The sequence below is a fragment of the Geotrypetes seraphini genome, chromosome 5 (genome assembly GCF_902459505.1).
Source record: "Geotrypetes seraphini chromosome 5, aGeoSer1.1, whole genome shotgun sequence".
Lineage (NCBI taxonomy): Eukaryota > Metazoa > Chordata > Amphibia > Gymnophiona > Dermophiidae > Geotrypetes > Geotrypetes seraphini.
The window spans coordinates 152,529,379-152,550,978 of record NC_047088.1 but is presented as its reverse complement, the minus strand read 5'-3'; the positions used below and the strand labels follow the sequence as shown (position 1 = coordinate 152,550,978).

The 21,600-nt window shown below is 38.1% G+C and overlaps 1 protein-coding gene across 3 annotated transcripts in view; it reads right to left on the bottom strand.

Annotated features, from left to right (window-relative positions):
• ALS2 (alsin Rho guanine nucleotide exchange factor ALS2) overlaps positions 1–21,600 on the bottom strand; it is a 242,257-nt gene that overhangs the window by 93,647 nt on the left and 127,010 nt on the right. For all 3 annotated transcript variants that reach the window (XM_033944890.1, XM_033944888.1, XM_033944891.1), the window contains exons 17-19: positions 14,167–14,233; positions 13,687–13,883; positions 12,097–12,162 (exon numbers count right to left, since the gene is read on the bottom strand). In XM_033944890.1, coding sequence (XP_033800781.1) covers positions 12,097–12,162; positions 13,687–13,883; positions 14,167–14,233 — 330 coding nt within the window. The remainder of the gene's footprint in view (positions 1–12,096; positions 12,163–13,686; positions 13,884–14,166; positions 14,234–21,600) is intronic.

Genomic DNA, 21,600 nt, shown 5'->3' with positions numbered 1-21,600 from the left:
GATAATAATCCCTTTGAGGGGGGTCTTCAAAAATTCTAGGGGTGATCCTGGACAGTCACTTAAGTTTTCCCTTCAAATCTCCATGATAGTCAAGACATCCTTTTTTAGATCTACATTTAATATTCATTATCCATCCTTTGACTGAAAAGCTATATGTCTTTTGCCAGTAGCTGTAAAAGATGACAGTGCCCTGCAAGCAGCAGCAGGATGTCCATGTAGCACCCAGAAAGAAGGCAAAACTGCAAGCGCAGTGCCATGAAGGATGGCATGAAGTTGACACTATGCCTTGCAAGAAGGTAACAATGCTAATACGGCACGAAGCAGACACAGTGCCATGCCAGTGTCCCCCAATGCTGAAGCCATGCCATTGACAGGCCACATAAAGAGAAGCAATTCCCCGCACACTGCTGCTGACGCTATAGTACTTGCAATTAGTTGTCGAGGGGGACGCATCTCTATGGGAGCTACTGCAAAAGCAAACAATGCACTAGAGAAATGGCCACAGATGCCAAAGCTGTGCTCCAGAAGTGGATGCTGATAGTTTGGGCATGAAGGCAGCTGTAGTTATTATAGCAACATAATGCTCCCAGGAGCTGTTGCTGTGGCATGTAGATGGCAGTTGCCATAGCAATCACCACTAAGGATGATCCATTCAACCCACTGTGTCTCTACAGCTTGCTGCAGGTGCAGGAGTTATGGCAAGCAGCAGGCTGGTATCGCTGAAGCTGATGCATTTAGCTGACTGCTGATGAAGAAGAACTACGAATCTGGGTTTAGGAGACACTACCCCAAGCTGCTGGCCATTGCCAAAGTTGTGCCACATGGCAGGCATTAGTTGCTGTCATATATAATAGTAAGCTGGCCATTCCAGACAGTAGTGCTGCCGAAGACATGAATTAATGAGGCAGTGCTATATGAAAAGGTGGAACTGGAGAAGCATGTCGTACCGATGACCAATGGTGCTGAAGTTGTGCTGGCTAATAGCTGGAGCCACAGACGTTTTGCTATGTCTGAAGCAGGTTTCCAGCAACTGTGTGAAGCTCCAAGCTGGTGCTGCTTACAGTGCACCAGGGAGCTGATGTTACCAAAACTGCACCTTATAAGGAACTGGCATTGTCGAATGGAACCCTGAGGGAGCTGGTGTTTCCAAATCTGAGCCCCATAGACAGCTGGTGCCACTGTAGCACGAAAATAGTGCTGCTGTAGCTTTAAGTAGCACACACGAAAATATAAAGGATGGCAACACTATACCAATGCTAGCTCACTTGAACATAGTTGCAATCACATAAATCACAGCTTAATATTATTTGATATAGTAGCTGTTACTTATGTTTTGAGGCTTTTTTTCCTCTATCTTTGTTTTGACATAGCAGTGTTTCCCCTGAATCACAATGTATTTAGGTGATTACAACTAAGTTTGAGTGAGCTGCTTGTAGCTTTGCTATGCCAGAAGTTGGTACGTCATGTCTGCCAGGTAGGGAGTAGGATTCATAGAGGCCATGCCATACAGAGAACTAATGTCACCAAAGCTATACTATGCAGGGAGCTGGTGTCACAGCTTATTCAGAGGTACCATGCAGGGAACTGGTGACAGACACCGAGTGAGCTATACCACACTAGTGGCATATACGCTGTGCCTGTTGAGCCCCGAAGGGAGTTGTCATCATAGGAGCAGAGCCATGCAGGAGCTAATGCTGTAGATTTTGAGCCACATAGGGTGTTGATGCTGCAAAAGTTACCCTATACCAGAAGCTGGAATCACCAAACCGAGTCATATGGTAGTCAGTGTTGCTGCAGCCAAGCCTTGTAAAAGCTAAATCTTTGAACCTGTGCCCTATATGAAGCTGATGCTCATATATCAGAGTCATGCTGGAAGCTGGAACAACTACACTGCATTATGAGGAAGGCAAAAGCTACCAGGCTAACATATTCCCAGCCGGTGTCCATGACAAAAGTTGTAACCTACGGTGGACCACCGATGACACAGCAGCAAGGCAGATGTCTCCACTGAGTGATGCCAGTAGCAGTCTGGCGTGGCTACCACGACATAGCACCCCAAAGTAGTCAAGCTGCCCGCAGAGCTACCCTTGAGGAACAACTCACCACAACTGAATATCTCTGAAGCTAATATGAAGCTAATTCTGAGAAAAAGACTGCTGCATTTAAGTTATAGCTGCAGGAAACAAAGTTTCCCCTCAGTTGTTTGAATGAAGCATATTCCAGAAGATGATCTCCCACACCAAATTACTTTTCTATTTTATTTTCCCTGACTGATAAAGAAAACCAAGCATGGACTGAAAGGAGAACTATATGTCAGGAAGTGATGGCTGAGTTGAAGTAATAAGAGACTGCTGACTGCTTATGCACACACTTCTGAGTTCTCTAAATACACAAAGCCAAACTTTATAGAGTTTGATTTGTGAACCACCAATCATAGTCATCAAGCACTAAGTATGCCACACGGACAACCAGAGAGCTATGAAGCCCCTTCTTTGTCTTCAAACAAGCAGATGTCGAGAAGTGGCACTGCTACAAGCCACCTCGATAATTGCAGGCATTGACGTCTAGCTTACTGCCCTGAAGGAAAACAAATTAGCACCCCCATTTTTCTGAAGCAGGATTTGCTATCTTTTAGCAACTGCCATTATGGTACACCCAAAAATTGCAGTCTAGTGGTGATGGCAGTGTTGACCTCAATTAACCAGTTGATCAAGACTCAAAATTAAAAATTGTGAGGAAAAAATAAGGGTGCTGTGATGAGGAATACCAAGTCCCAAAAAATAGTTGGATGGAATTTCACTTCCCCCCCAAAAACAAAAGCTGCTAGCTGGCATTTGGAGGAGACCAAATCTCTGTTGATATTGGCCAAAGGAAAAACTCCATCAATACTGTATGCGAGCGCAAAATACAATGCCTTCAGGAGAAGAGATTCCCACCATTCTCCCGACCATAAAGCACAATGAGTCAAAGAAAACCCACCTCAGAGTAAGACAGAAACAGTTATTACTTACCCCATGTCAGACAACTAAGTCTTACTCAAAGAACTGACACTTATTCTACACGTACTTTACTCGCAGAAAGATCCTTGTACATCCAATATCAGCTGCACTAAGAAGAAAAAGAGGGGAAAGGGATCTGGCTCCACCAAGTGTCACCCAGCTCCAAATACACCATTAAGTTTCATGGCCATGTTTGGATGCACCTGAACCGAAAGTGAGCGAAACAAAATTTTCTCTTCCCCCCTATCCAAGTGGGTCTCAAGCAGCAATTCACACATCCTGTGGGAAAGAGGAACCTGAACTATAGCAATGTGATACTGGGTTCTGTGTTAGGAGTCATTGCCCAGGAAAAGGATCTAGGTGTCATTGTTGAGGATACGTTGAAACCCTCAGCTCAATGTGCGGTGGCTACTAAGAAAGCAAACAGAATTTTAGGAATTATCAGGAAAGGAAAGGAAAACAAAGATGAAAATGTTATAATGCCCTTGTATTGCTATCTGGTACTGTGTGCAGTTCTGGTCACCATATCACAAAAAAGATATAGCAGAATTAGGAAAGGTACAGAGAAGGGCAACAAAAATGATGAAAGGGATGGGACGACTTCCCTATGAAGAAAGGCTAAAGCAGCTAGGGCTTTTCAGCTTGGAGAAGAGATGACTTGGTGTGATATAATAGAGGTCTATAAAATAATGAGTGGAGTGGAAAGTATAGATGTGAATTGCTTGTTACTCTTTCCAGAAATACTAGGGGACATGTGATGAAGCTGCTAAGTAGTAGATTTAAAACAAACTGGAGAAAATATTTCTTCATACATGTAATTAAGCTCTGGAATTTGTTGCCGGAGAATGTGGTGAAATCAGTTAGCTTAGCGGGGTTTAAAAAATAATTTCCTAAAAGAGAAGTCCATAGGCTATTATTGAGATGGCTTGGGAAAATTCACTGCTTATTCCTAGGATAAGCAGCATAAAATCTGTTTTACTACTTGGGATCTAGTTAGGTACTTGGGACCTAGGTTGGCCACTGTTGGAAACAAGATACTGGGCTTGATGGACTTTTGGCCTGTCCCAGTATGGCAATTCTTATGTTCTGATTACACCAATCTCAGGGCCTTCCCCTTGATGCATGTCCACCTATGCAGAAGCAAGAAACTGCATCAGAGAGAAGGCTCCGAGGCAGGCACAAGCAGCATGTACGAAATTACTTCTCATTCCTGGTTAACTCCAGAAGTGAAAGTTTTAAAAGGTACCCTGGGGGGATGCTGAATGGTTGTGGAAAATGTCAGATTGTTGATATAATAAAAAATGGAAAGATGCTGGAGTTTTCACAATTGCAACATAAATTTGATCTTAAAAAAACACAATATTTTATTTTTTTTTTCCATTATTTTTTATTTTCTTATTTTTCATAAAGTGTACATAATAATAAATTATAATTGATAAATGCATATTATCACTTTTATATCTAATACATTATATTTCTGAATTTGATTTTCCCCCTCACCCTCCCCCCTCCCTTTCATTACTTTAATATAATATTTTAATTTTCAAATTTTTATAAAAAATATACAACATATTAGAATACAATTGATATATATTCAGTAACTTTTTCCTATCTAATACAATATAATCTAAACAATTTTTGTCCCATTTCCCTCCCCTTACCCTTTTATTACCTTTTATTCATACGTTACATTTTGTATAATATATTATAACATACTTTGTATAAATTGATTTTTCTTATCCCCCCTTTATGTGTGTCACAAAAAAAAAATCTTTAAAAGAAGAAAAGAAGAAGAAAACATCATATTATTTATTCATTACAGTATTTTGTCAATGGCCCCCATATTTTTATAAATTTATTATATGTCCCCTTTTGTATTGCTATTGTTCTTTCCATTTTAAAAATATGGCATATTGTATTCCACCAAAATGTGTAATTTAGGTTGTTGTAATTTTTCCAATTGTTAGTTATATGTTGAATGGCAACCCCTGTCATAATTAATAGAAGCTTATTATTTTCTGGTGAAATTTGACTTTTTTTTCTCATCATTGTTCCAAATAAAATTGTATCATATGATATTGCAATATGATTTTCCATTAATTTATTAATTTGTGGCCAAATTGAATTCCAAAAAATTTTAATATAAGGACAATGATATAATAAATGATCTAATGTCCCTGGTTCTAGATTACAGTGCCAGCATCTATTAGACTTAGAACTGTCTAATTTTTGCAAACGAGTAGGGGTCCAAAAAGCTCTATGTAATAAAAAGAACCATGTTTGTCTCATAGACGCTGACACTGTACATCCCATTCTCCAAGACCAAATTAGTGGCCATTGAGATGCATTAATTTGATGTCCAATCTCAATGCTCCAAATGTCTCTTAGACCATTTTTTGGTTTTTTATTTAGATATCCAGATATTAATTTATACCACAATGCGGCTTGATGTCCTAGGAAGTCTGCTTTAAAGCATAAGAACTTTAAACTATATTGATTGTTTAATGATTTCCATTCAGGGAACCCAACCTGAATGGCCTGCTTCAATTGCAACCATTTAAAACTTTGTGTTTTATTAAGTCCAAATCTATGTTGAAATTGTGAAAAATCCAGCAGTTTACCTTCTGAAATAACATCGTCTAGAGATCTAATGCCTGCAATAATCCAGTTCTTCCAAAGGATTTGAGTTCCGCCAATTTTGATCTTGGAGTTTATCCATATGGATTGATTAGTTGATTTGTATATTGGGATGGGTGTTAATTTATCAATAAATCTCAATGTTTTCCAAGTATCCATTATTATTTTATTTTCTTTGTATCTTTTAGGTATATTAATACTTGGTAGATGAACTAAATTTAGGGGAAACATAAGGCGCCATTCCAAATATAACCAATCTGGTGCATTATCTATAAGTTCTGGGAGGATCCAATACATACCCTGACGTAGAATATAGGCTTGATGGTACCTATAGAAATTTGGAAAATTTACCCCTCCCTCCTTAATTGATTTTTGTAAGGTTACTAAAGCTATTCTAGGTGTTTTACCAAGCCAAAGAAATTTTGTTAAAATTCTATTAAGCTTTTTATAAAAGGACCCCTGAAAATAAATAGGTATCATACTCATTTGGTAGCAAACTACAGGTAATATCATCATTTTAATAGTTTGAACTCTTCCCCACCAAGAAATATGTAATGGGTTCCATTGCTCACATAACTCCGTTACTTTTTTTAATACATATTTTTCATTTTCTTTTATAGTATCTTCAATTGTTTTTTTAACTTGAATGCCTAGATATTTAAATCCTTCTTCTTTCCATATGAATGGAAAAGTATCAAATAATCCTTTTACACAGTAAACATTCAAGGGTATAATTTCAGATTTATTCCAATTAATTTTATAACCTGAAAATTTGCCAAACTTATCAATTAATTCCAATAAAGAAGATAAGGTAGACTCTGGGTTTCTCAAATAAAGCAAAATATCATCCGCATAAGCCGAAATTTTATATTCCATATCTGAATATGGAATACCTTGTATCTCCCTCGTTTGCTGTATTGCTAACAATAAGGGTTCTAATACAACATCAAATAGCAAAGGAGATAACGGACAGCCTTGTCTAACTCCCCTCTGCAATTGAAAACCATCAGATATCTTATTATTAATATTTAGTCTTGCCATTGGGAAGCTATACAAAGTTTTTACCATTTGTATAAATCCAGAACCTATACCAAACCATTCTAAAGCTTGATACATAAAATTCCATTCTACTCTATCAAATGCTTTTTCAGCATCTAATGAAACTGTAAAAGCCGGTTCATCCATTTTTTTTGATAAGTTTAGCATGTGAAATAATAGTCTAGAGTTATTGGAGGAATGTCTTTTAGCAACGAAACCCGTTTGATGCATATCTATAATATGTGGGAGAGCTTTGGCTAATCTCAAAGCCAAAATTTTCGCCAAAAGTTTATTATCAACATTTATCAAAGATATAGGCCTGTAGTTCGAAACCAAAGTAGGATCTTTATTTGGCTTAGGCAAAACAATTATTATTGATTCAGCCATAGTACCTTTTATATTACCTTTTATAAGTTGTGTCTGATATAATTTTAATAAATGTGTGGAGAGGATATTTTGAAATGTTTTATAAAATTCTACTGTGTAACCATCACCACCTGGAGCGGATCCAACTCTAAGAGATCTCAATGCTGTTTCTAATTCTTTTAATGATATAGGTTCTTCTAAACTTCGTTTTATATGATCAGGAATTTTAGGTCCATTAATTAAATCTAAAAATTTTTTTCCATCTTTTTGTTTCTCCAAATAAGGTTCGGAAGAATATAGATCCTTATAAAAATTTAAAAATTGTTTTAATATTATATTTGTTTGATTTGTTATTATACCATTATCATCTTTTATTCCATTAATATTAGTTCTCCTTTTTTTTGCCTTAAGATAATTTGCTAATAATTTTCCCGCCTTATTAGAATTTCCATAATACACTGTTTGCTTGGTAAACAAATCTTTTCTTATCATTTTTGAAGTTAATTCATTATATTTACCTTTTACTTTCAAAAGAGCTTGCAAAACTTCATATTCCCATTTACTTATCAATTTAGCTTCTAATATTTTTATTTCTTTTTCTAATTCTATATATTGTTTTTTAATTTGTTTCCTAATAAAAGCTGAATATGATATAATATTACCCCTCATAGTTACTTTAAATGCATCCCATACATTCTCTATAGATGTATCTTCCACTAAATTTGTTTGAAAAAATTCATTAATTTGTGTTTTAAAATTTTCCAAAAATTTGTCATCCACAAGCAATGCATTATCAAATCTCCAAAGAGGTCTATTATTTTCTAATTGATCTAATTGTATTTCTATCCATATTCCCGCATGATCCGAAATGATAATAGGATCAATGGAGGCTTTAATCACCTGTTGCACTTTATTTGTTGAAACAAAAATATAATCTATTCTTGAAAATGATTTATGAACTTGTGAACAAAATGAATATTCCTGATCATTAAAATGAAGAATACGCCATATATCCTTCAAATCGCATGATCTAACTAAATTATCTAGACCTAAAGATTTAATATTTTTACCTGGTTTTTTATCCAATAATGGATCCATTACAGCATTAAAATCTCCAGCCACCACTAAATTAGAGGCAGCCAGTGGTAATAACATGTTTTGTAGCTTTTTGAAAAATTCTGATTGATTCGAATTAGGGGCATATATATTAAATAACGTCAGGGTATCATTTCCCATACCTATATCGATATGTATCCATCTTCCATGTGGATCTGAACTTTTTACCTTTATATTGGCCATACATTTTTTATTTATAAGAATTGCAACCCCTGCTTTTTTATCCACTGCTGGAGCAAAAAAACATTCCTTTATCCATCCACCTGATAATTTCTGTGATTCCTTCATATTAAGATGGGTCTCTTGCAGACAGTAAATATCTGCATTTTGCTTTTTTAAAAATGTTAATATTTTTTTCCTTTTAATTACGTGATTCAGGCCATTGACATTAATAGAATATATTTTAAAAGACATTATATATTTTAATACTTTTCATTATCTTATTCTTCCTCTCCTCTTTCATATTTAATATCCAAAAAATTTTCTTCACGACACACATATTTAACCCTAATGTATCTCCCTTAATTATTCTAATAAATATTCTCCTTGTCCCTCCCTTTCCCACCCAATACATTGGCTGCTTAAGGATACACATTGGAACTGTAATCCTAACATTCTCCCCATTCCAGGCAATCAATATTCAATGTTTAAACAAATTTCCCTTCTATCTATCTATATTGATCTTTTATATCTTTAATCATTTTCCATAACATTTTATTAATGTATCATTATTCATTTAACAATATGTTAATATTTCGATATGTTATATTTTCTAATTTTTCATGGTTTTGCAATTGAAGCAATCCATTCAGGTAGGGTTCCCTGAATGGAAAAATCTTACTAATTATCACAGTTTGGAATTCCTGTGTCGGGTCCCTTGATTGGTAATTGGTAAAAGGGTTTGCATATTATTTTTTGCATATCATTTTTTGTCATTAATAAAATTGGCCTACGTCTTGTACATATCTGCAGTTTTGTTTTGTTTATTTTTCCTATTTTTATTCATTTATATTCACTGTTATATAATATACACTCATTTTAGTCACCTTTATTAATTCAAATCTAATTCTGTGTATAAGTCTTTTATGTATGATTTTTAATATTTTTAATATGCTTGTGGCATTTTTAATTTTATCTTATGATATGTGTTAATTCTTTTAATTTGCAACTTGTATAATATCTCATATGCCTATGATCATTTTGCTCTTTTATTTTCCTCTATAGCTACCTTTATACAGTATTTCTGTGATTTTTTTGTTTTCTCCCTCTACTTTTACCATGGTATGTATATTATTTTCCATAATATATTGATTCTTTTTCTATTTCCTTTTCTTTTTTCACATTGTAGTTTTCTTTCACGGGTCTTTTCTTTTGTGTGTTCATCTTTGCCTTTTTTTATATATGATAATATATATTAAAAAATATATTTTTTTAGTTTAATTAATGTCACTTAATTTGCATGTTTTGTATTTTATGTTTGTTCTTTGCATTCTATTTCTTTCTTTCTTTCTGGATGTGCGGCACCTTTTATGAAATCTGGTTAATATACCATTTTCTGTAATACCCTTCGATTGTTTTTAATTAATATTTTAATTTATTATATGTATAATTGTATTATTATTATTTTTTAAATATTATTAAATCTTATGTTACCCATTATTAATAATTAATTCTATGTTATATTTGTACCAATTAGGACCCCTGACGAAGGTGTGTCCGAAACACGGACCGTGTCGGGTCCCTTGATTGGTAATTGGTAAAAGGGTTTGCATATTATTTTTTGCATATCATTTTTTGTCATTAATAAAATTGGCCTACGTCTTGTACATATCTGCAGTTTTGTTTTGTTTGCTTCCAGATTAATTCAACAGGTCATGAAGCTGCACAGTGGTATAAATTAATATCCGGTTATATAAATAAAAAACCAAAAAATGGTCTTAAGAGACATTTGGAGCATTGAGATAAAGCACCAAATTAGTGCATCTCAATGGCCACGACTTTGGTCTTGGAGGCTAAAATGTACGGTATCAGCATCTATGAGACAAACTTGGTTTTTTCTTTTACATAGAGCTTTCTGGACCCCTGTTCGATTACAAAAAATAGATAGCTCTAGGTCAAATAGATGCTGGCATTGTCATGTTGAAATTGGGACATTAGATCATCTTTTATTCTATTGTCCATTCATCTTAACATTCTGGAATGTTAGAAAATCCGGTAGCCTTGACATATGATACCATATTATTTGGAACAACTATGAGAGCAAGAAGTCAAATATCATCAAGTAATAACAAACTTCTTTTTATTTTAACTGGAATAGCAATACAACAAATCACATTCAATTGGAAAAAACATGACAGATTAAATTATACATTCTGGTGGAATTCTGTATGTCATATATACAAAATGGAGCTCACTATAGCAACACAAAAAGGACATATAGATAAATTTCAAAAAATATGGAGACCATTAACTGAATATTGTAAAGAATGATTAATTTTCCCATGTATAGAATTTGATTAGAAGAAAAAGGGATCATATCTCTAAATATTATATAATATATTAATACTTGATTTATAATATGAAATATGGAAAGAATAGCATTTAAAAATTTTATTCATGTATTACTGAATAGAAGGGAGGGGGGAGGGGAATGGATATTATTATATTAACTAAGAATTATATAAATTTAGTTTTCTGAAATATTAGTATGAATTTATATTGTTGATGTAACATATGAAAATGAATAAAGATTTCTCATTCAGTATTGATAGGGAGGGAGGGAGGGAGGGGAAATTATTATATTCAATAATAATTATATTAATTTAAATTTCTTACATAATATTATAACTTTATAAAATATTGATTTTCTAAAGAAATTTTAAATTTGATATTAATCTGTAAGTTAATCAAGTGTGATTATTCAAGTTTATAATGAATTTATTTAAAACACTTGTTGTAACATAAGAAAATGAATAAAGATTTATAAAACAAAAGATTGTTGTTTTGGGGAGGGATGCTGGTCAAGTAGTATGACTCATTAGCTGGTGTCTTGGGGACCCCTGACATCCACAGCAAGGGTACTTAGCTTTTGGGTGAGCCCAGAGTCACCTGTGGCTACATCACTGGAACAATTAGACGCACAGCCCATCAGTCTTGAAAGTTTCTTCTGCAATTCTTCAGTCTGCTTCTGATCTAAACTTAACAACTATTTATTGTTTGCAACTTTGATCTCGTTACTTATTTCTTTTTCCAGATTGTTTAAAAACACTGGTCCTAAAATAGATCCCTGAAACACTCCGCTATTCTTGTTTTCATTTAGAAAATTGACCATTTAGTTCTTCTGTGGGGGTTTTTTTTTGTTTTTGTTTTTTAAAATCAACCCACAATAAGATATCGCCTTCTATCTTTTTAATTTCCTCAGAACCTTCTCATTAGGGACTTTATCAAATGTCTTCTGAAAATCCAGACACACTATAGCAACTGATTCACCCCTACCCAGAAGTTTATAAATTACTTCAAAAAACTGAACCGATCGGTAAGACAAGACTTCTTTTTGCTAAATTTATAATGGTTATGTATGACTTGTTAAACTACATTTATCAATTTGTTCAGTAATTTTGTTTTTTAGAATGGTACCATAAACTAGTACATTTTTAGCTTTTATTTTCCAGAGGAGAAAAGATATTACCCTCCCATTCAGACCCGAGATACAGTAAATATTAAAGCAGTACAACTCAAGTAGTGGAAAAATATAGAATCATGTGGTGGTACCAACTCAAGCCCTCTCTTTTTGATCACTTGTTAATCTTTTCAAGTAGGCCAATTTATAACTGCAATAAAAATCTTCAGGAATACTGTAATGCTAGGTATGGGAGAGGGGTATAAAATAGCTCCCTTAATTCTTTCTTAATTTAACCACTAAAGTCTTTAATGGTCTTACCCATCTTCCAGGCCATTACGGAACATTCCAGAGTACATTCTCCCATCAGGCCATCTAAGTACTCCTCTGAAAAACACCACACAAAAAAGCAAGCTTCACTGTAGATAAATCTGGATCTTTACATAATACCAAAATGACAAATTTTATAGTGTAAGCAGCCTTACAATTCAAAATCAGGAATCTGCTGTTTAAGAGGATGTCACAATATATGTTGATTTTTGTTGTTGTGATTTTGCAGAAACAGCATACAAAAGCTCAGCTTCAGAGATTATTTATTCAGTTCTCCAAAAATGGAATTCCAATATTAAAAAAGGTGGTATCTTATTTTCCTTGTTTTATTTCTGTTTATTACATTATACTTTGTGTAACAGTAAAAGTGCTTAAGTGCTGAACCTGGTATGTCTGGCTTTCTACTGTAAATGCTTGAATATAAATAGACCTTTTTTTGGACCAAATATGCATCAAAAATTAAATCTCAGTTTATATTTGATACCTCCCTCCCACTCCATAGGGGTCTGGCATTCTTACCATTCCCACCTCTCCCATGGGGTTTCGTTGATGCTGCCCATCTGCCCCCTCACACTGGCACAGCTCCCATTTGTTTGTTTCCTTCCTCCCCCCAAACAGACAACCCCCTCTCCCAGACCCACTGGTAGCCCCCCCCCCACGCTTACCATACCATCCTGGTCTAATGGTGCATTGGGTAGGAGCAATCCCATTTACTTCTTTCCATGCCATCTCTGTAGTAAAAAAGGGCTACCGTGACTTCCAGTGACAGTCTGAAGAGATGGCTTCATGACCTCCAGAAGCAATTTTGGGATTACAGCTGGCAAGAGCAGGACTTGCTCCTGCTGGCTCCAATTCCAAAATGGTTGCTGCTACCTCCAGTGCCAGCCATTTTTACTATGGACACATCATGGGCAGGAGCAAAATTTTTTTTTTTGTGGGGGGGGGGGGGAGGAGAATTGCCCCTGCTCCAATATGCTGTTAGACCAGCAGGATGAATTGGTAGATTTGAGGAGGGTGGGGGCCCTATTGATGTGTCTGAGAAGGGAGTTCATCTATTTTGAGAGAGAGATGAAGTTTGCTGTGCCTGTTCAAAGGTGGGGGGGGGAGTGGCGGAGAAGGGAAAGAAGGGGGAGAATGTCAGGCACTACAGTGGAGAGAGGAAAGGATGGCAAGGCAGGAATGCTGGAATATAAACCTTCACTATATATTCAAGCTAACATTTTTCCCATAAAAAAGGAAGGGGGAACATTATCTCTATTAATACAGTATTCGTATGGGTTTATATGTAAGTATATATAGTAACCATAATCCCAATGAAAGTACAGCTAGTGAAGAGCCAGAGTAGTTCGCTTCCCCCCCCACACACACACACTTTGTTTCTATGAAAAAAATACTTAGTACTTCAGCTCAATCTGAAAAGTTTTTCAGAATGGGTGATTGAATGCCATCCTTTCAGCCCCTCACCCCTTAAATTTTTCTTTTACAATTAAGCACTTCTAAAATATCAAAATCTACTGTAATCACTAGCCAAATAGACATCTTTCTCAACAAATATAAAGCTCAATTATCTAGGTCTCTTACTTGCCATGAGGTTTACCAGCAAGCCATCGGCCCTCATACACAGCATTCTTCAGTCGAGGGTCCTTGTAAAATGTGTATTTGGCAGTACGTGACATGGGAGGCTCTTGTCGAATACTTCCACTTCCAAAATGGACTGGATCAGAGACTCCCCTCAAAGCTTGATCTACAGCCTGACTTATAGCTTTCAGCCACTTGGCCTGAAAGAAAAAAGATAACAGATTTCAATTCCTTAAAAAAATAAAATAATAAAAATAATAAAAAAAAAGTTACCCTGTTGCTGCCCCATCCTTTCAGATTTAGTTGGCTAGTCTTTTCTGCTTAGTGATTTTCAGTCCTCTTCCTTTCCACTGTAAATTTGAGAATAATTCTAGGCAGCCTGATGACAAAGCACATACATACACATTCCCAATCCCAATCCCACTGTTTTATAAGGGCAGGGAGAGGGACAGAGGTCATTTCCATGCCCACACACCTGCCTACCTTCTCCTGTGGTGCTGATGAAATAAGTGTGAACTGTTCTTCCGGCATTGTGAGCTTCAAACCATTCCTAGCAGAGGAAACCAGAATACACCCTATCAGGAAAACTCCCTCCAGAATTTCTTAAGTAATCTTATTTTTGCCCCAGTGGATATCAATTAAATTTCTCGATGGGCCAGTTTATTATATATGAGGCCACAGTAAAGAGCTGCTCTTGGCTGTTCCAGGAAAACAGACATCACTACAACATAAGACAGAACAATGCAGCTCTACTCCCATCCTCTTAACTGCAGCGTGTGGTAATATGCTTATGGAGATGCCAAGTTACCCAGTTCCAGGCTGGAGACTTTTTAGCCTGTCCTAGCTTTGAATTTACTGTACATCCCAAAGCTGCATGGGATTTGTAGTGCCTAATCTGCCCACTAAAATCAGGGCTGAAGTTCACTAGGATGGGGTGATTAGATTTCAGGATCGTCACAAAACCTCCAGCCTGGAACTGGGCAACCTGGCATCTTTGTGCATATAATGTGGAATATTCATGAAGCTCATGACAGTGCTTTGAGCTCCTTAACACCCTTGGGGGGGGGGGGAAGCTAATTTTGCAGTAGTCTTGAGCTGAACAGCAATTACTGTTTCCTGTAAGTTGCTCATATGCATGGTTGTGCACATCTCCACACAGACCTGAACCCACCTGGAAAGCAGAAGCAGCAATGGGAACCCAAGCTACTAGTGCTTCCTATCTCTATCAGCAAAAAAACCAAACATGAAATGGAACTTCCCATATATTCATTTCATACACAGAGGGGCCCATGCAGAAAGTCTTGCAGTAGAGTCTACACGCTACCATGAAAATACTAGAAAAAAAAAATACCGTGGCATGCTATAGTCAGTGAGCATGCAAATTTCTGCCATATTTAAAATTGCAAACTTATTTTCAAAAATGCAAGGTACAGGGTGAAGTGTAACAAACAAAATGGAAACCAGAAAGGGGATTGGATATAGTAAAGCAAACTGGCTTCAATAGAAGAAGAAAGGAGTGATTGAGATGTGACCCAATTAGGCTTGAAAAACTGCTCAGAAATATGAAACTCTGAAGGGAAGGCTGTTAAACCTCTCTTGGAGAAGAGTTCACCTTTCAGTCATTGCAAACTTAACAAGTTTATGGGCACACTCAAAAACTCCAAAGATGTTTGAAAATACGAGGTTTCAAAGTCTTTCTGTTTTATGCAATAAATGTCTTCATTTGGTAAAAATTAAAACTGCCACCACTGAGTTACTTAGTTCTGTTTGTTGTCTTGGGGGTCCCAACGTGGCCCCGTTTCGAATCCTGCTTCAGGAGACCCGATGTAAATGAAAATCAGAGAGTAACAGATGTGGACATGTGTAAATCTACAGTTCTTCATTGGCTAAATACTTTTACTGGTCGTGATGTTCAGTTGTATCACGGCTCTGGAGACTGACATGTAACAAACTCAAATTGCCATCACGACCAGTAAAAGTATTTAGCCAATGAAGAACTGTAGATTTACACATGTCCACATCTGTTACTCTCTGATTTTCATTTACATCGGGTCTCCTGAAGCAGGATTCGAAACGGGGCCACGTTGGGACCCCCAAGACAACAAACAGAACTAAGTAACTCAGTGGTGGCAGTTTTAATTTTTACCAAATGAAGACATTTATTGCATAAAACAGAAAGACTTTGAAACCTCGTATTTTCAAACATCTTTGGAGTTTTTGAGTGTGCCCATAAGCTTGTTAAGTTTGCAGTGACTGGAAGGTGAACTCTTCTCCAAGAGAGGTTTAACAGCCTTCCCTTCAGAGTTTCATATTTCTGAGCAGTTTTTCAAGCCTAATTGGGTCACATCTCAATCACTCCTTTCTTCTTCTATTGAAGCCAGTTTGCTTTACTATATATTTAAAATTGCGGCAGTAATCTACAGCTCATTATTAAATGTTACCGTTCCTGTCTGTGCCTGAGTAGTGACCGGCTCAATCAGACAGGAAGAACAACATTGAAGAAACCCCCACACCACAAACTGCAGTCCCTAGACCCACCTTTCTGCATGGCCCCTATCCGTGGTAGTCTAGTAGACTTTCTCCTTCTCCCTGACAAATTTGACAAACCAAATTCTAATCCCTTCCTCCCATTCCCTAACAGTAAAACATAAAAATACCTAGTGGTCTAGTGCCATACTTCTCAACCCAATCCTTCAGGCACACCTAGTTCCATCAAGTTTTCAGGATATCCACAATGAAAGTACACGAGATAGATTTACATACCAAGTAGGCAGTACATTCAGATCTATCTCAGGTATATTCATTGTGGACATCCTAAAAACTTGATGGACTAGATGTGTCACAAGGAATGGATTTAGAAGCACTGTCTGTAAGAACTCCTCCATCTCCAACATCAATACACTAAAATTCCTGGTTGTCTTCCCCCAACTGACCTACCTGCTGCTAAATGTATAAGAAACTTCCCTGAATGTTTGTACCCCTAACCCCTCCTGAAATGCCCGTTCATTTCTGCCTCTGGTGCCATCAACTTCAAAATGACTGATGGGGACAATCTACCATATAAAGGAATTTCTGTTCAGGTACTGGGGTGTGGTGTGGTAGGTAAGGCCTTTGAAAAGGGGTCGGGACACTAAGGAGATTTTATACTTGGATATGGGTGTGTTGGTTGGCAGGAGGAAGACCCCATTAGACCATCAAGAATTTTGGTGTGTTAATGTTGGCAGCTGAGGGGGGTGGATAGTGGGGGCCCACTAGATCAGTAATTCTCATCTAAGTAACGGAGTACCCTCATGCCAGTCAGGTTTTCAGAATATCCACAATGAATATGCATGAAAGAAATTTGCATATAATGGAGGAAGTGTATGCAAATCAAGTTTATGCATATTCACTGTGGATATCCTGAAAACCTGACTGGCAAGGGGGTATTCCTGGACTCCAGGAGTTGAGAAACACTGCATCAAGGGTTTCTAATGTTTTAATATTGGGGGACAGGGTCTTATGATCTGATTGGATTGGATTGGGTAGACGGAGAAAGACTACTAGATACCAGAGGATAGGGCCTGGTGCAAAAAGCAATCTGGAGAAGGGTGGTTAGGATGGAGTGAGAGAGTGGGTGCTGCTAGACTCCTATGCTTCCCCAGACCTGGCAAAAAGTTTCGTGCACACAATACATGAGAAAAGCAGCTTTTTTTATTTATTTATTTTTTTTAACTGTATGGCTGTAGGATAGTTAATTACCATTTTTAATTTGGTCTGTGGTAAGGGTTTCCACATGAGTTAACACTGGCAAGGTCTTCGGGTGATGGTTCATTACCGAATTCATGAAGTCAACCAGACCCTTGCCAAACAACAACTGCCCCTGAAAAGGTAGCCTTGCCAAAGTTGCCTTGCAGAAGGAATCATCAGCCCACTGCCGAACCCAGAGCATTTGACGGGCTGAAATAGAATACACTGACACCTTTGGCAGCACCTTCAAAAGGTCATAGAAGCCATCCACCATGTAATCCATCCCAGCCAACAAAAGCTGAGGAAACGGTATTCGTAGCTGAGTTCGACAGGCGTGCGCCACAAAGGACCTATCCAGATGCCAGGAAAGGTCGCAGATTGCGAGCAAATGCTGCAGAGCCAGGGAGAAGAAGTTGAAGATATGAGAGGAGCGGGCTGGGTATCCACGCTCAACTCCTGTAAAGATGAAGCAATTAGATCCGGTAGCGCCTCAAACTTAAACCAGCGCCTGACCATCAGATCATCTCTAGGATCCAGAGCCCCAAAGGGATTCGTGGATCCAGCACTCAAGTCCAAATTCCCAAATCCAGAAAATGCAGCACTGTCCATAAAGGATCAGGGAGGTCCGGAAAGCCGCTGGAACCTCTGAAAAAGACAGAAGGCGCAGGTGGAGGTGCAGAGCTGCCACTCAGTTGCTGAGATACGTAGCAGGGGGGAACAGAAAAGCACCCAGCAGCTGGACCCCTGGAGTAATTGGACCAGCAAAATTTCATAAATTCTGAGATGGTATCTGGACCCTAGGGCATAGAGTCACCCTTAGATGACATACTTGTATCTCTTAGGCTGCAGAGAGTCCGTCTCGTGGCAGACAGACAAAGCCGCAGAACCAAGCATTGTCATATGACACTATTTTATTTGGCATGACTATGAGAGCTAAATGTCAAATATCTGCTAATAATAACAAGCTTTTGTTGATATTAACAGGAGTTGCCATCCAACAAATAACACATAATTGGAAGGACTGTAGAAGACTGAATTATTGTTTTTGGTGGTCTTCAGTTTGTCATGTGTATAAAATGGAAAGAGCATTGGCTGTTCAAAAAGGTTATTATAATAAATTTAAGGATGTGTGGGGACCATTATTAAATTATAGTAATGAATGTTACACTTTTCCCAATCTTAATACACATGTGGATTTGGGGGGAGGGGATTTCTTGTTTTTCCATTAAGAATATATAGATGATTGTCGTAAGATATTATTTTCATGTGGTATATATTAGTTGTATATGAATTTGGGAGGGAGGTGGGGGTTAAATCTTGGTGTATGATATTGAAAATTTTTCAAGTGATGTTGTATTATATTTGGTTGACATTTACTGTACACTTGATGTAAGTTTAAAAATGAATAAAGAAAAGAAAAAAATAAATACCTTTAGGACAAAAAAAAAAAAAAAGAAAGAACCAAGCCTCAAAAACAAATGTGGCTGCCCCAACGGGCTAAGCGTGCAATCACCTGCTTCTGTGAAAGAGAGGCTGAACCAGTAGTTATCACTACCCCCCCTCCCCAACCTTGTCATGTGGTGCAAAAATGCTCTAATGATGGAAATTTTGCACAGATTTGGTATGAATTCATACTAGGAGACCCATTCCAGAAGTTTCCTGGTAAAAGTTATAATTTTAAAGAAGCAGGGAAAAGTTGAAAAAAAGATCGTTAAAAATCCAAGATGGCCACCAGACCCGAATTCGCGCTAAAAACAGCACTTCCCAAAATTAAAAAAATTACAAAAATAGCATTTCAGGTGGGGAACACAGAAGAACACTAGGAAACCTTCAAAACCCTCAAAATTAACGTTTTAAAGATCGTTGTTGGAGCTGTCTGCTCCTCTGTACTCACAGATACCACACACAGAGCTGCTGCACCTGCTTCCAGCCTTTACAATGGCCGGTTCAGAATTCACTGCTGCACTAATAGAAATGTATCCTTCAAGCTGATCTTCGGGCTACCAGTCAAAATCCACTGTCTGCCTATGCCTCCACCCCTGCAGACCACCAGATGTGCTTCTAAATAGGCAGAGGCACGAAAACGCAGCCAGACGCTGTGGAACACCGCTGAGCTCCCTAAGCGCACTACACAGTTTGTGATCGACACCCCCCGGCTTAACGATGAGTGAGACTAGGTCAGGGACAGCCCTGAGCACCAAGGAAGGCTAAGCAGACTGGCTAGCAGGTACCCCGAAGGCCTGTCAGCAAGTCTGTGAATTCTCAAGCAGGCGTATAAGCGCCGGGCCCACAAGACTTCACTTCCGACATCAATTCTAACGTCGGGGAGGAAGTTCCAGGCCAGCCAGGCAGCGATTGGCTGACCCAGAACTTCCTCTCCGACGTCAGAATTGACGTCAGAGGTGAAGTTTTCTAAGTCTGGTGCTTGTATGCGCCAGACCTGGCTTGGGGAAGCAGCAGGGAGAAAAAGATTGTGAAGGCAACACAATCGACTCGCGTTGCCTTTGCGATCTACTGGTCAATCGCGATCGACCATTTGGGCACCCCTGGCCTAGACAAACAAATTATGAATTTTCATATGTAGAGTAACATTAGATACACAGAGTCAAGTTTAGTGTGCGGCTTAGTGGTTAGAGCTACAGCCTCAGCACCCTGAGGTTGTGGGTTCAAACCCATGATACTCCTTGTGACCCTGGGAAAATCACTTTATCCCCCATTGCCCCAGATACATTAGATAGAGTGTGAATCCACTGGAGTAGACAGGGAAAAATGCTTGAGTACCTGAATAAATCCACGTAAATCCATTTCAAATGCGAAAATACCCACGAAAGGGACGAAACTAAGTCGAATTAAAATAATAAAATGGGGAAGAGCTCGAAATACTACAAAAAAATGCAAACAGTAGAGCACAGCATACAAAGCAGATAATTTTTCAAGTTTGCATATTTGTTGATTGTGTTAATTCCTGTTCTCTTGCTGACTCCTTAATAAAAATGATATTTTTTTAAAAAATGGGGAGAGCAGAATCAACACAGCTGCAGTCATGCTTGTAGAGGAAAAGAATGCTAGAGGGCGCTGAACTAGCCTGTGAAGTACACTAGAGGCAGAGTGAAAAACCTGAAATGGATTTCTTCTGCAACTCATGTGAGTAAGGGAAAATAACCTATAGTCTAGAACAGGGGTGCCCACACTTTCTTGGCTTGCGAGTTACTTTTAAAATGACCAAATCAAAATGATCTACCAACAATAAAATTTAAAAAAACACAAAGCACACTACACTGAGAAAATGTTAATTATCATTTATATTCGGGGGGTTTTCAAAGAGGTCAGGGCAGATGACTTTAAAATATGCAATGTCACCTTAGTACCCACTATACAAAAAATAGACAAATATACCCCTCTCTTTTACTAAACCACAATAGCGGTTTTTAGCACAGGGAACTGTTTGGTGATTTCATGAGTCTCTGATTGCACTTCCTTCTTCTGACTCTAAATTCAATATTTCTTACTTTCTGCCTCCTGCATGCTTCCTCTCCCTCCAGACCTCATTCCATTCCCCAACCAACATCTCTCCCTGCCCCCTCCACGAGTCCAACTTTTTCTTTCTCTCTCCCTGCACCCTCCCCTTTCTTTCTTTTTTTTTTTTTATTTTAATAAGTTTTATTGAATTTTCACAATGGTAAATACACCAGATAACCAAATCCCCACCTCAAAACAAACAGTACTCCCATGTCCCTTTCTTTCTTTATCTTTCCCTACCCCCCTTTCTTTCTTTCTTTCTCTCTCCTTGTCCCCCTCCCAAAATCACCACCGCTGATTTCTCCCTGCTTCCTCGACGCCAGTCCAGGCACATACAAGCGCTGGGCCCAAAGCCTTCTTCCCCCCCCCCCCCAACATCAATTCTGACACTGGATAGGAAGTTCTGGGCCAGCCAGGCAGTGATTGGCTGGCCTGGAACTTCCTCTCCGACGTCAGAATTGACGTCGGGGGGGGGGGGCGGGGGAGGGAGGAGGCTGTGGGCCCGGCACTTGTACGCGCCTGGCCTGGTGTCGGGGAAGCAGGGAGAACAGAATGCAAAGGCAATGCGAGTCAATCGCAGAGCCCGAAATGGGCTCTGTGATTGACTCGCGTTGCCTTTGTGATCTATTGGTCGATCGCGATCAACCTTTTGGGCACCCCTGCTCTAGAATG